Here is a 14411-nt window from a genome sequence, read left to right on the forward strand (position 1 = left end):
ATTGATTTTTTAGGCTGAATTTTATGCATGAATGAGCACAATACAATTCTGTTGTCAGCAATTGTGTAATCAGTTTAGTAAGGAAGAACACAGTGCAGATGAAATCAACTTATGCAACCATGGCAACCAAGAATACTGCACAAAACATGTGAAGTCCACGAGGAGAAGGAAATTACAGTTGGTGAGGTGATTTATTGTTTTATGGAGAAAACAATGATGAATGGTCAACCAACTGGTCCTTGGTGACTGATGACTCAGTCCATTCAATCATGATGATGGTGATGATGACATCAGTCATGACAATGACTGTATAAAAATAACATAAATTGAATTGGTAGAATCCTTTTCAAAATATTATTTCAATTCAATATTGTTTATTCCGATTCAAACACAAAGCTCAATTATGTAACTAAAATTCAATTATGCAACCAAATTAATTATACAGCAAAAGCACAACTGAATAAATCAGAATAATTTTCTTTTTAACAGACTCCCGAACAGACTATTATTATTCTGTAGCCACAGTACAGAGTACTGACTGGTTGAAAACTATCTCCTAAATCTTACATGACTCAAAAAGTAAGCAAAATAACAGGTATGATGTAGGTCCATTATTACTAATTACACCCTATCGTACCTTAAATGAGGTAGTCCTACTATTACTATAAATACACCCTGCCATACCTTCATAATCTGACTCGTCATCGTGGGGACCCTCAACCTCCTCTATCATTAGTGCCAATCGCTCCTGCCATTCCTTGACATGATTAATGGGCACACCTTTGCGCGCCTCTGACCTCCGTCGTACCCTTCTTCTTATCATCTCGTGACAATTGCGGCATTAAGTTACGCAACAAAACCTAGGCTTAAGTTAGCCTGTTTGTGCTGTTACAACTACAGGACCTTCACCCTGCTGTAACTATCTACCAAATGATTACTACTACCCTGCCCTGCATGAATAGCAATAAAATCTACCACACTTGTTTTTAAATACAAAAGAACTTTAACCTCTTAACTGTATTGTAAACAACCTTTTTGTGTGTTAAGGGACGCTCTCAAACTTTCTATACAATTTCTGTTTTTTAATGAACCAACATTCAATTCATCAATTTTTTTTTAGTTCACTGATTTCTGTTTTTGTGCAAAAATAAATTGGGAAAAAGGGTTTACCAGTGGTCCATTAAATTAGTGTTTGTGGCTATGAACATACAAGTGTAACATGATACTGTCTATGGAGGAGGGAGAAGGTATATGAACATACAGTGTTACACTCGCATGTTACTAGTACAGTATCTAGGGCGCCAGTGGAAGTGCCCTATATGAACATTTCACAATTTTTTACAAAAGGAAAAAGGTATAGCTAAAAAATACAGTCATAAAAAAAACTATAGTATGAATGAATTTCTTGAAAATACAAACATTAATCAGACTATTCTAATATTACTCAGTACGTTAATTTTTATAGGAAAATTTAGGAATTATTATTAAAAAGTAGTAACCAATAATTACAAATTTGCCTGCTGGCCATATTTTTGATACAAAAGCATTCATTTTTCTTTTTTAATCAACCTTCCTGACAATGCAGGAGTTTTGCAACAATTATTCCAAAAAAATATGCATATTAGTAATAGCATTTTATTTGGAAACAAAATTCATTCAACATTTAACATACATAACATTGAACAATACATTTTTTTTAATGAGAATCAACAAAGACTATCAAAAATGCAACAAAATATTAAACAGTGCAAAAAAAAAAAATATGATATTCAAATAAGCTGGTGACAATTATATTGCTTACATATAATATATATATATAACAAATTCAGTGTGTGAAAATATTTTGTTACTACCAGTACTTACCACTAGGTGCTTGGGTGACTTTATAAGTATATTGGCCACTCTAGACATCAATGAACGGAAGGAAAGCAAAGTGTAAGGACCATCAATGGAGAAGCAGGCCAGGCAGCAGATGAAATAAAAATGTTGTGAGTCAGGCAGACCAGCAGAGATCCCATCAATAAAAGTAGTCAAGCAATATATGTAAAGCAGACAAAGTACGGTACAATACAGTACAATGTTTTATAATTCAAAACAAAGAAAAAAGTGTACAAAGTTAGAACAATTTTTAAATTGAGAAAAAACAGTACAGTAAGCATGTCAGAACATGGAGGTAAAAAAAATGTTTAAAAAATAGATTATTTTGTTACCTTCATGGTCAGAAGAAGTCACTCAGAAATTAAAGATGTTGGGATTAAAGATTAATTTAAATGTCAACAATTGGTCGAATGTTAATTTCCAAGATGGAAACTAATATTCACCAGAACAATTTTTAAAGAAAAAAATTTATCAGGAATTTAATTTGTGAAGTTAAGATGTCTTTAATTGGAGAGTGACCAATACAAAAAAATAGCTTTTGAAATTTTCTAAACAGATAATATTTTTAAAAAGTGCTAATAAGCATGCTATGAATGTTTAAATAATATTCTAATCAAACATACTTACTTCTGCTAAAAAACTGAGAACATGATTTGCTTTTTTTAAGCTTAGTCTGAGCTTTACGAAAGCGAAATGATGGCAGCTGATTCATTTTGTAAAATAACGATTATATAGCCAAATAATAATGTCCTATTTTGTAGGTCCATCTACCTTGTTATGAAGGTATTGTCGGACTGACATGGACGGAGCCAAATTCAATCAATTTATTGAAGAGCGTGTACAATAGCATATTGTTTCTCCAACCAAGAGAATGATGTTAACTAAGCGTCCAGCTGTAAAACTAGTTAATATTCACAATATGTGACATGTACTGTAATCTGCCCATTTCACGCAGATCATTAAAAGCTTATGAATGTTTTACATACCGCTACTTTAAAACAAAAACAAAGCACTGTACTCAAGGATTGACTAAATTACTGTTATTACTAAATGAGCTATCATCATGTTATTATACCTATGTGTATGGTAGGTATATATTAGACAGTTATTAAGCTCTGTCTACACTATCAAACTAGTTTTACAAAAAAGTGTGATGTGCCAAATATGGCAGTGACATGCCCGAATATGGTAGTGATATGACATCATCATGTCCATATATGGGCACATCACATTTATTTGTCACATAAAGCTTTAATTGAACCAATTTTAAGCAACACACAAAATAAATAACAGGGTTCTGCATTTAATTTCAATTTTAAATGTAAGGGAGAAACTTGTACGGATATTAGGGGACACTTTAATTTAGCGAAATATCAGGGTTGAAGATCAGTATTTATACATCATCCCAATTATTATAGTCTGTTCATTGTGAAACTCTATTGTGAATTATGGCTTGAAATTTACATATTATGCAATACTGTGTGTGTGTGTGTGTGGCAAGGTCAATATAGAGGGGGCTATAATGATATTTGAATTAATCAATTTATTTCTAGTATTTGATATGAATTAAACTACGCAGAATAAGATGACATTTTAACCTATAGGCCTATAATGATTTTTTTTTTTTTGGTACTTACGTAAATATTAACTGTAATGTAAGCAATAAATATTATTAATATTCAATTTTTTAATAGGCCTACTTTCTTATAAAGGTAATTAATTGCAATTTTAGCATAAATATTGAGCTTTCATATATTTTTTCAAAAGTATTACATGATTCAAAATAAATTGCATCTTAAAATTCAAAGAATAAATTTCCAATCTTATATTTGGGTTTGGTACAAAAAATATTGTCAATCCACAAGTTTAATGAATATGATTGCAAATTCAAATATAAACAGGCCAGAGCTTAGGCCCCTATGATTATCCAATATTATTATTTAGGCTATTTAATATTTAATAAATATTTAAACTTATTATAAAAATAATAAATTTGACACAAGTGACAAAACTCTATCAATATCATCAGGAAGTTGTAAAATAACTCCCTGACCTGATATCATGTTGTCTTGTTATTTGTACACCACTAATCATTTTTATTTTCCAAAATTATTTGTTTCATACACTTTTTATACTGTAAATTATTAAAAAAAATTTGATAGGTACTACTATGCTAGCCATCATAAATCTTAACTGCATCTTCTTTATGATTAGCAGCTAAGCTAGCTGCTGCGCACATATCTTGCCCTGCCTGCCGCCGCCAACTTAATTTAGTTTGGCTACCTCTAGCCTATCTACAATAGGCCTAGAATATACCGGATATTTATAGACTTAATCATACAAAATAAATTAAATATTTATTTAGATAATAAGATAGAATAAACTCACAACAATATCTGATACTTCTTTATCGTGTTTATCAACTGTTTCCATCGCAATTCAACAATGTCACACGAACTCTAAGCCCACAAGATAAAAGATTATTTTCTTTTTTAAGTACCGTAATAAATTACAGTATGGAACGCCTTCGTCGCCTTTTGTGTGTCACAATAATTTGTGGCTTCCATTCTAACCTCTAACTAATACCGTAATAGTTACTTTATATTAAACAGGAAAATGAAGAGAAACACAAAAGATAATATTTTTATTAGGAAAAGTGAGGACAGCTCTTTCCTGCATTTATTTCAACACAGTAAAAAAATGAATATATGAAAATATATGTTGTACTGTATACAGTACATGGCTTCTATTCAAATTCAGTTTTGATCACATCTCCGACATTTAATGTCAACCACTTTTAATGCATTCTCGAGATCTAGTCAAAAATATAATGAAATCACAATATCACTTATACCTTCAAACTGGTAGAGATTATCTATTTTTATAACCATAATTTCCAGACATTTTTTATTAAATTAAAATTTGTATAAAAAAATACAGAATCAGTGAATTAGCAAGCTGTTGTATACCATCATGTAGTAGGTAGAGGGCAGTGTTCACTCAGCTGTTTCCTCATTTTCAATAAATATATCTTTAAGCGAAATTGATTTAGCACCAATAATATCGGTCTCCTCTCCATCTTTCTTTAGTTTTGGTGGTTTTTTATTCCTAATTTTAGCCGGGGCTGACATGCAGAGAGAATCTTTGTCAAAGTATAGAGGAACAACACCAAGATCTCCGTCAAATCTGTTTTTTGCAACCTAAATAAAAAAAGAATGTTAGTAAATGTGTATGAAAAACACACTTCCAAGAGTATATTTTGCAGTTATGATTCTAATTGAAGAAACTTTCATTTTCATTTCATTTATTTATTTGACCAACAAACCATAAGATAAAATATACAGAGATAAATTGGTCAGGGAAGTAAATAAATAACTACAAGAGTCAGCAGTTCCATGATCTTAACTAAAATAAATTTATAATTTTATAAACAAATTGGCACCTCTATTTAAACTTTTCTTTTTATCCAGCAGTACATAAAAGTATTGTTACAGGCTCTGTCCTTAGTAGGGCACCATATCAAAGCTTAATAATAATAATAACTAAAATCTTGTAAAGATACTACTAGGCCTATAATATTTGGTAATAAATCTTGACCACAAATGAAAGCTATAAACATGCAAAGTATACCGTACGAGAGTGATGTGACACTTTGTAATTGTTTTTTGTTAGTTTTTTATTTATCTGCTTTTGTATATCTCAGAGCAAACATAATTTCTATGTATATTTTATATGCAAATGACAATAAATGGAAGTGATTTTCCACTGATGAATGAATGACTGAATATGCCTTGTAATACCTGAATGTACTTCTTGCCTCTCACAGACGTCAACCTTCTATCTTGAAGGATTAGAACATTGTCTGCTTCCTGACTGGCCTTGGCACTACCAAATATGGATGCAGTTTGCAGCTCATCCGAGTCTTTTTCCTGCAATTGATAAAAAAGAAATTTCCATGACTCCTACCAAGGTGATATTTAGGAGTGATATATAGTCTTTCAATTTAAGTATTGCCTAACTAGAAATGGTAGGAACAGCACCACGGACGAGCGCTACTAGAGATTACAAGGTCAGATTCCAAGGTCATTACGTCATACGTTCACTGGCACGTCAATGTAAATGTCCACTTAAACTAAATGTTCACATACTGTCGATGAGTAAAAATCGACTATGACCCATGTGGACGTGACTGTCGTGTGCATGTTCACTCATCTAAAAGTCCCTGTTGAGATATTGTATATCATACAGAGTGCCCTCATGAGGCCAGAATATAAATAGTTTGAGCATGGTTATCTGAGACATCGAGGTACACTACATGTACATTCGCTATCAAAATTGAATTGAAACTTTTTCATGATTGTTACAATATCATATGAGTATTTTGTAGACACTGGGGTTATATTATAATTTACATAAGTACAATATCAAGGTGGAATGTTGTGAGGGAACATTAGCACTGAATGTGAATGTATCATAATTTGTGATGAAAATCTTCAGTTGATAAAACATCATTCAAGTTTTTACCTTGCGTGGGTGAATAACCAAAGTCACATGACAATTATTCTGTGTTGCGAAAGTGCGGAATGTTGCAATGATCGCATCGTACATAGCAAATCTGTCACTGACAGTCTTGTCAGAAGAACCAACCATAAACTGCAAATTGTCGATTATGACGTGTTCAATATCGTGTACGTACACAGCGTGTGTCATCGCCTATTGAAAAGAACATTAGAATATTTTATATGTAATCATTGTGTAATGACATGTAAAACACTGCTGTATGATATCTATGGGAGGCTACAGTTGCCTATACCATCTGTAAAGTAGTTTATCTGTATTTAAAAGGTATAAAATTCTGTCTACACTATCAAACTTTATGTGAAAAAAAAAGTGATGTACCCATATATGGAGATGATGATGTCATATCACTACCATATTTGGGCATATAACTACCATATTTAGGCACATCACACTTTTTTTTGTCAAACTAGTTTGATAGTGTAGACAGACCCTAAGGGACCTGATAGACATCGTGTCCATATACGGGCACATCACATTTTTTTGAAAAACTAGTTTGATAGTGTAGACAGAGCTTTAAGATGGAATGCTTTTAGGGGAGTAACACCAGTGCTGTTACACCATTTATGCATACTCCTCTCTCCCCTTCAATCTGTTTACCTCAATGACAGCTTTCATGTTTTGTTGTCCATGGAAATCTAAAAAGTAAAGCGGTAACAGTTCCATCTTATCAGCCCATTCATCAAACACACCAATGTTCTGTTCCATATTTAACCTTAAATCATAATTACAATCAATTATTAATACAAATATTTAAAGCTCTGTCTACACTATCAAACTTTATGTGACAAAAAATGTGATGTGCCAATATTTTGGCACAATGATGTCATATCACTACCATATTTAAGCATATCACTACCATATTTGAGCACATCACACTTTTTTGTCAAACTATTTTGATAGTGTAGACGGAGCTTAAGAGTATTTTTATTCACAAAATCTGATATCAATATCTAATAGTGGTGGTTCAAAGTATTAGCATCCATCATATTAACTATTCTTGCTTGAAATATATGATACGGTTACTTACTGGGAAAACTGGCGTATCATAGTCTTAGCAAGTCGTACATTCTTAATTTCAAAACTGCCCCACAGTGTGTTTACCTAGATAAATGAAATGATATACTTTTGAATGTCATTGTGTATTACTGTACTCTGTAAGCCAAGAAGAAGGAACAATTTATTACTGTAAAATACAGAATTTGACTACTATATTGGTGTGTATTATATCATGTAATTGGTGTTTACACTGTTGGATGAAAATGAAATAAATATAATACAATTGACTATTAATGGGGCACCTAATGTAATTCCGTGAGATTTTAATGCTCAAGTTGAGTTATTGGCAGTTTTGGAATCCTTAGGACTAGTAGAATTCATTGCAACTGGGGGCCAATTTTTCCCAACCCTTTTTGGCCGCCATCTTGGATTTCAAAATGGCCCCCATTTTTTACTCAAACTGACAGTAGCTCCAATTTTAAACCATGTGCGAACGTAATTTGTGTGACAAATCTTACAATATTATGATAAATCAGTCCAATGGTACAATTTATAATAATAGCATATGGCAACCATATTGGATTCCAAGATGGCCACCATTAAAAACGTATATAATGTATGCATTTATGTATTTAATCATCAAATTATGGCTGCTATATGCTATTATTATAAATTGTACCATTGGACTGATTTATCATAATACTGCAAGATTTGTCACACAAATTACGTTCGTACGTGGTTTAAAATAGGAGCTACTATCAGTTTTGAGTAAAAAATGGGGGCCATTTTAAAATCCAAGATGGCGGCCAAAATAGGGTCGGGAAAAATTGGCCCCCAGTTGCAATGAATTCTACTAGTCCTAAGGATTCCAAAACTGCTAAGAACTCAACTTGAGCATTAAAATCTCACGGAATTGATATTTGGAACATTAGGTTACCCACTATATCCCAAAACCTGAAAACATGAAATACCCGACAACCGGAAACTCTCCCAAAAGCAGACTTTTCTTGAGGCCCAAAAATCCCAAATTAGTTTTGCATTCAGAATACCATGATATAACAGCAGCCCAGCAGTGTACATGGTTCCTCTGCTTTTCTTTTTTTTTTTTTTTGGTTATCTTAAGATATTTTATGGATCAAAGCACTTAGAAACATTGCATTAGGTGCTATATAAGACTACCATTATTATTATTATTTATTGGAAAAGCTGACTATACAAAATGTTTGAAAAGAGTATGCAGATACAGATTCCTTTTATTATCCAATATAATGGAAATTACAGTGCTCAAATCTTGGCTTGCCTAAAAAAGAGAGGAGAAAAGAGAAGAAGAAAGTAAAAGAAAAAGAGAGAAAAGAAGAGAGAAAAGAAGAACAAGATAACTTACCCCCTGCATACACAAATCCAGGGAGTACTCACTGATGAATGTTGTCTTTCCACTTCCTGTTGGACCTGTGAACACGGTCAACTCTCCTTTCCTGTGACCTTTTAGCATGTTACACAGCTGTGGAAACCGCTGCCACTGTGAAGTGTAAGTGTTCTTATTAAAGCATGTTACACAGCTGTGGAAACCGCTGCCACTGTAAAGTGTAAGTGTTCTTATTAAAGCATGTTACACAGCTGTGGAAACCGCTGCCACTGTGAAGTGTAAGTGTTCTTATTAAAGCATGTTACACAGCTGTGGAAACCGCTGCCACTGTAAAGTGTAAGTGTTCTTATTAAAGCATGTTACACAGCTGTGGAAACCGCTGCCACTGTGAAGTGTAAGTGTTCTTATTAAAGCTTTGTTCACACACAGTACGGATTCCACTTCTGTGGCCGGATAAAATATCGTTAGAAATGGGTGTAGTGTTTAAGAATAGAACCTTTTATTTACACCAATGCATTGCAGATTCTGTATAACATGTGTGTGTGTGTGTGACTGAAAAACAGAGCACAGTTTGGAGTTTTCTGCAGCTACAAAAACAGAATCCAGGTTTAGTGTGAACATAGCCGTAAGTTATGATACTCATGACAAAGATGAAAATAATTGAGATGCTGTTCATCAAAATCCATGTTCACAGCCTACTAACCTTTACACCAGCAACTTGGTCAGTATCTGTGAGTTCTCTGAACACTTCTTGTCGTAGGTTTTGAAATGATAAAATTGACCTATGGGCAACAGGTTGAGCCCTCTTGAGAATTTTCATCAAATCCATATTCATGTTCAGGGCCTGAAGAGGTGCCGGGAGGTCATCAAGTGGTCTAATAATAAAAGAATATTCATGTTCAGGGCCTGAAGGGGTGCTGGGAGGTCATCGAGAAAATAATATTCATGTTCAGGGCCTACACATGTGCTGAAAGTGATCTAAATAATAAAAGAATATTCATGTTCAGGGCCTGTGTTCAGACTGGTGCTGGAAGGTCATCAAGTGATGATGACCTTCTAATTAAAGACTACTGTACATATCCCTCTAGGTAATTCCAATCACTTACACTGTTGGCAGTTGAACAATGGATTTGGACTAAATCATAACATCACATACCTGAGGAGATGACATCTTTTTGAGTTCAATTTTTTAGAAAATTTTCTAGCTGTTTCCCAAGATCGCACATCATTTCCAAACCAAAGTGTGATCTTTTTAAAATGTTCAAGCATTGGTAAAATCTACAAAAAAGAATTTTCTTTCAACTTCATTCAGTGCCTTTGTGGCTTTATTGCAGTTAATTGTATAGAAGTATACCTCTTGCTATTTTTAAATATTCTGGCATGCTACTTTACCTCTTGTGGCAGAGTCATGAGACCTCTTGGAAGAGACAGAACTGGTGTCTGAAGCTCCTGGTGAACTGCCACTGCATCAAACTCGTTCAATGTCAGTATAACCTCTTCTGAATCTGATGCTAATAGTTGGTAGCCAAAGAGACCCTCTGGATTCAACCTTAGGGAACAGAATTAAAATTAGCTAATTTTGGGGAGTGATAAGTTGGTATGCGTTGACGCCAATATACAATGACATTGAGAAAGTCTTAAGATTCTTCATCATCTTGTACAAACTTGCCTTGGATAGGTAAAGGTGTCTAACTGAAGGTGCTTGTTTCGATGAACTTTGGCCATCGCCAGATGTTTTACAGCACTGATGTCCATATTATGATTGTGAAGAGGTAAAATAAGAGTTTTATCATCTTTACAAACACATACATTTAATTTATCAAGAGCAGCATCAGTCAGTCCCTGAAAAAAACATCAAACAGTTCTAAAGCTCTGTCTACACTATCAAACATTGACAAAAAAAGTGTGATGTTCCCAAATATGGTAGTGATATGACATCATCATGTCATGTCATTTTTTTGTCACATAAAGTTTGATGGTGTGAACAGAGCTTTAACTTTAGTTTCACCTTTCTAAAAGGAACATTGTTCAAACACATTAATGTACCTCAATCTGAAATAGTTTCATTAATGTCACTTTTTTTCTACCAGTACAATCACTAAATTTGTTGGATTCCGTAAACTTAATGATTCCTTCATCCAATTCTTCTTTACGTTTCTCCGCATCCTCATCTTCTTCCGCATCCAACAACCGCTCTCTTCGTTTCTGGAGGCTGATCCGATCTTGTAACCGACTCCAAGAACCGCACAACTTCTGACATTGGCAGCTATGGTAACCTGGAATAGAAATAAGCCATTGCTGATAAAGGCTGTATTGATTTCTTAATGAAATGATTTGAACAACTTGAACTATGACCTCAAATCAACAGTAGATCAGTAAAGAGTAATGTTTTGTATACATACCTGAGGTCTTATTCACAAACAGGCTTTTTTCTGGTTCTTCACAGAAAGGGCATTTCGTTTTAAAGCATGTGAATCCGTTGGTAACATCCCAACCATGTGCGTGTAACCGTTCTCTCATCTCCGACGGCGTCGGAACGTGCACATCTTGAACGGATTGGATCTTGAGAAAGCGTTTCATCAACTTAATACTTGTATGAAAATTTCTAGATGCATTATCAGTTTTTTTATTACAAGTAACATATTTTAAAGATTGTTTTTTTACAATGTATGCCTTTGCACTGTTAGTGTTAGCCTGCACATCAGTAGAACACCATGTCAGTTGGAAATGCTTTCTTGCCAATCGTTGCATACTCACACTCACGCCATTCTATTCGTAGATAGTAATATTTCAAAATGATTCATCAGTCATTGTTGATCGAAAAAAATGTTTCTGAAAAAAAAGGAAAATAATAATCAACTAAATTATTTATACTAATAAATATTGCAAAGTAAAGTTTGTAGTGTTGTAGGCCTACATTAAATTAAATCAGACTGTATGGAGATATTTTTTATTCAAAAATGATATAGTATTCATTTAATAATATAGAACAGTCCCGAACCGAATATGAATAGACCCGGGCCGAATCGTCTCAGGGCAGAATCGTCCCGCTACCGTCCGTGAAGTCTTAGTGCAGCAGTAGCGCGGGCCTAGCCTAGTATACCTAGCTAGGCCTACTAACTTATAATTAGAAACCCAATAAATTAAAAATAACGTTAAAATATAATACAGCAGATAATAGTTTGTAAATATTTACCATATCCAGTTAATTGTTCCAAAACTCTCACTCCATCCCCATCACGACGACGCACATGTTGTTTTTATTATTTTGAGAGGATTTGTGACGTAATCATATGGTACATGTGAAACGTCAAAAGGGCATAAACTGTCAGATACAGCTCGCGGTTTCCGCTCCGCCAATCACTAACATATAATAAACAGGCAATAGATATGACCCAAGTTTGATTTTACATTTTTATTAAAACTAGAGTACTGATATCAATTAACGAGACGTAAAATGCACAATATTGACTTTTATTTATGACGATGTAATTAATAGACCTTTGATTTACGACGTTGTTACCGTGATTGCTCTTATCACATGAAAAGTGAATTATTTTTAATTGACTGTTTGCCAATCATGAACTGACATGACGGTCATTTATTAACCTAACGATTACACAACAAACACACCAAGTAATCTGTCAGATCATAAGTCAATAGAATCAAGTTATACAATATGTATTGCCCTTATTTGCCATAAGGGCAACCGTAGGCCCCTACATTTAACATTCATTTTAACTAAACAGGCAAAACACAAATTAAACACAAAATACAAATAAACATATTTTATTACATTATTATTTAAGTACACATTCTAAAATCATTCCAGATCACATTTGCTACCGATGGTGCGTGGGCAGCCTATATAGCTACAATGTTGTAGTTAACATCGGCGCGTGCGCAGTGTGGATTTAGTAAGCCTACAGACCAAACATTTGCTTAGCCGCTATTCTGAATTCAGTAATACCCCTTTTACACCGCCAGTAAAAATGCGGAGTTGATCCGGAATTGTATAACCCGAGTCGTACCCGGGACGCAAAAATGCGGAAATGTAGGCCGGTGTAAACGACGTAAAAAGTTACCCGGGTCGCTGAATCACCCGGGTAAGTGATGCGGAATGTATTCAGCGTCAAGTCAACCCGGGACGCACCCGGGATGAACCCGTGTTTGCGGTGTAAAACGCTCAGCGTATCTTTACTCGTTTGTTTACTATCCTCGCTCACTATAGTATTTAATTTACATAAAATTAGGATAACATTGATTTTGTTTATTCGCTCATTCAATAAATTAAACTTATGGTTATTTGTTATTCATTTTTATTTCAAGATATTATTCTTCACGAGTAGATTCAATTTTTGTGTGTATTGCCATAAAACAACATTGTAGGAGGTATAATGAGCAGACCGTTACTAGGGTCTCTCTTCGTGCGTGAGAGGGCGATATTTCGAATGATCTAGAACATTTACACGGGTTGGTATTTTGCAGTGTAAATACACGAAACCCGTGTCATTCCCGCCGGGTTAATGAATCAGGTGTGAAATGGAAATTTATCCGGACACGACCCGGGTTTGTTATAAGCTCGGCGGTGTAAAAGGGGTATAATAATAGTCTAAACCAATAGATGATAGGGTTGGCCAATGAGTTTATTGCCATCAAAGAAAATGTAATATACATTGTCATTACAGCTCCCTGTAAATTACTATCACCATAGTAATAACTATTCGTCGTAATATGTACACAAACACACCCCCATGTAAAAATAAGCACTCCCACTATTATTGAAAAAGTTTTAAGCATTCTTTTAGACTCTTCCATTTTTGTCAAGGGGATGTTTCTCCTGTGCCTGACAACACTTCTGTAAATCGCTATATAAATAACTGTATTCAGTGTTATATATGTTAACACTATTGTCGGAAAGCAGAAAACACATTGAGGATTTTGAGTAATAAGTAGCGAAAGTCCAAACTGACTAACTATTGTTACTATAACAGCAATTGTGCAAGTTTTCTTGGTGACAATAAGATGATATTTCATCGGCGCCCAAACGAGTGCGATATAACGGTCAATAGCGATACAGGCTATACTGCAAACAGAAGTCAAGAAGAACGCATGCGCGAGAACGTTAATTAAGCAATAGTACGTATTCTGAATTTGTATTGTAATAAACAAGAACAACAGTATATAAAGCAGAGAACTACAAGCGTCACAAAAAGCCAATACAGTTATAAACACGTTTTGTTTCTTGCGAAGTTTCTTGTTTGTGAATATTAATGCCACAACAAAACTGTTTAAAACGAGTGATAGTACACATAACACGTAGAAGGCTGGGATCGCATAGTCATAGAATGCTTCCACGTTTATGACGTAATTACGAGCTAAATATATCCATAAATCAATCTCTTGGCACCAGTTAAAATCGGTGGCATTCATTGTGAGGAGGAGGAGGCAGCTTTGGTGATCAACTACTGATATCCTAATTCATTGTGAGGAGGAGTCTGCTTTGGTGATCAACTACTGATATCCTTCACTGATCGATTCTTCAGTGACAGTGTGCAATATCCTACGAAATTCCTTACTATAAGTATTA

General features: G+C 34.2%; 2 protein-coding genes across 4 annotated transcripts in view; both read right to left on the reverse strand.

Moving 5' to 3' along the window:
* LOC144847383 (oxysterol-binding protein-related protein 8-like) overlaps positions 1-4434 on the reverse strand; it is a 33082-nt gene extending 28648 nt beyond the window's left edge. Inside the window, exons 1-2 of one of the 3 annotated variants that reach the window (XM_078703697.1) lie at positions 4267-4434; positions 1864-1903 (exon numbers count right to left, since the gene is read on the reverse strand). In XM_078703697.1, the coding sequence (XP_078559823.1) occupies positions 1864-1903; positions 4267-4311 (85 nt within the window). In that variant the 5' untranslated portion in view covers positions 4312-4434. Of the gene's footprint in view, positions 1-684; positions 1006-1863; positions 1904-4266 lie in introns of those variants that run through there. The other 2 variants (XM_078703699.1, XM_078703696.1) reach the window with 2 other exon arrangements.
* A 200-nt stretch (positions 4435-4634) lies between these two features.
* Positions 4635-12077, reverse strand: LOC144847386 (twinkle mtDNA helicase-like). The gene is made up of 13 exons (XM_078703706.1): positions 12018-12077; positions 11224-11653; positions 10868-11097; positions 10491-10663; positions 10214-10370; positions 9978-10099; positions 9525-9696; positions 8840-8974; positions 7487-7560; positions 7057-7171; positions 6403-6591; positions 5679-5807; positions 4635-5078 (listed from the first exon to the last, which is right to left on the reverse strand). Exons 2-13 carry the CDS (start codon positions 11570-11572, stop codon positions 4875-4877), a joined length of 2049 nt encoding a protein of 682 aa, XP_078559832.1. The 5' UTR covers positions 11573-11653; positions 12018-12077; the 3' UTR covers positions 4635-4874.
* Positions 12078-14411: the final 2334 nt, after the last annotated feature.

The sequence above is a fragment of the Antedon bifida genome, chromosome 7, assembly GCF_963402885.1.
Source record: "Antedon bifida chromosome 7, ecAntBifi1.1, whole genome shotgun sequence".
Lineage (NCBI taxonomy): Eukaryota > Metazoa > Echinodermata > Crinoidea > Comatulida > Antedonidae > Antedon > Antedon bifida.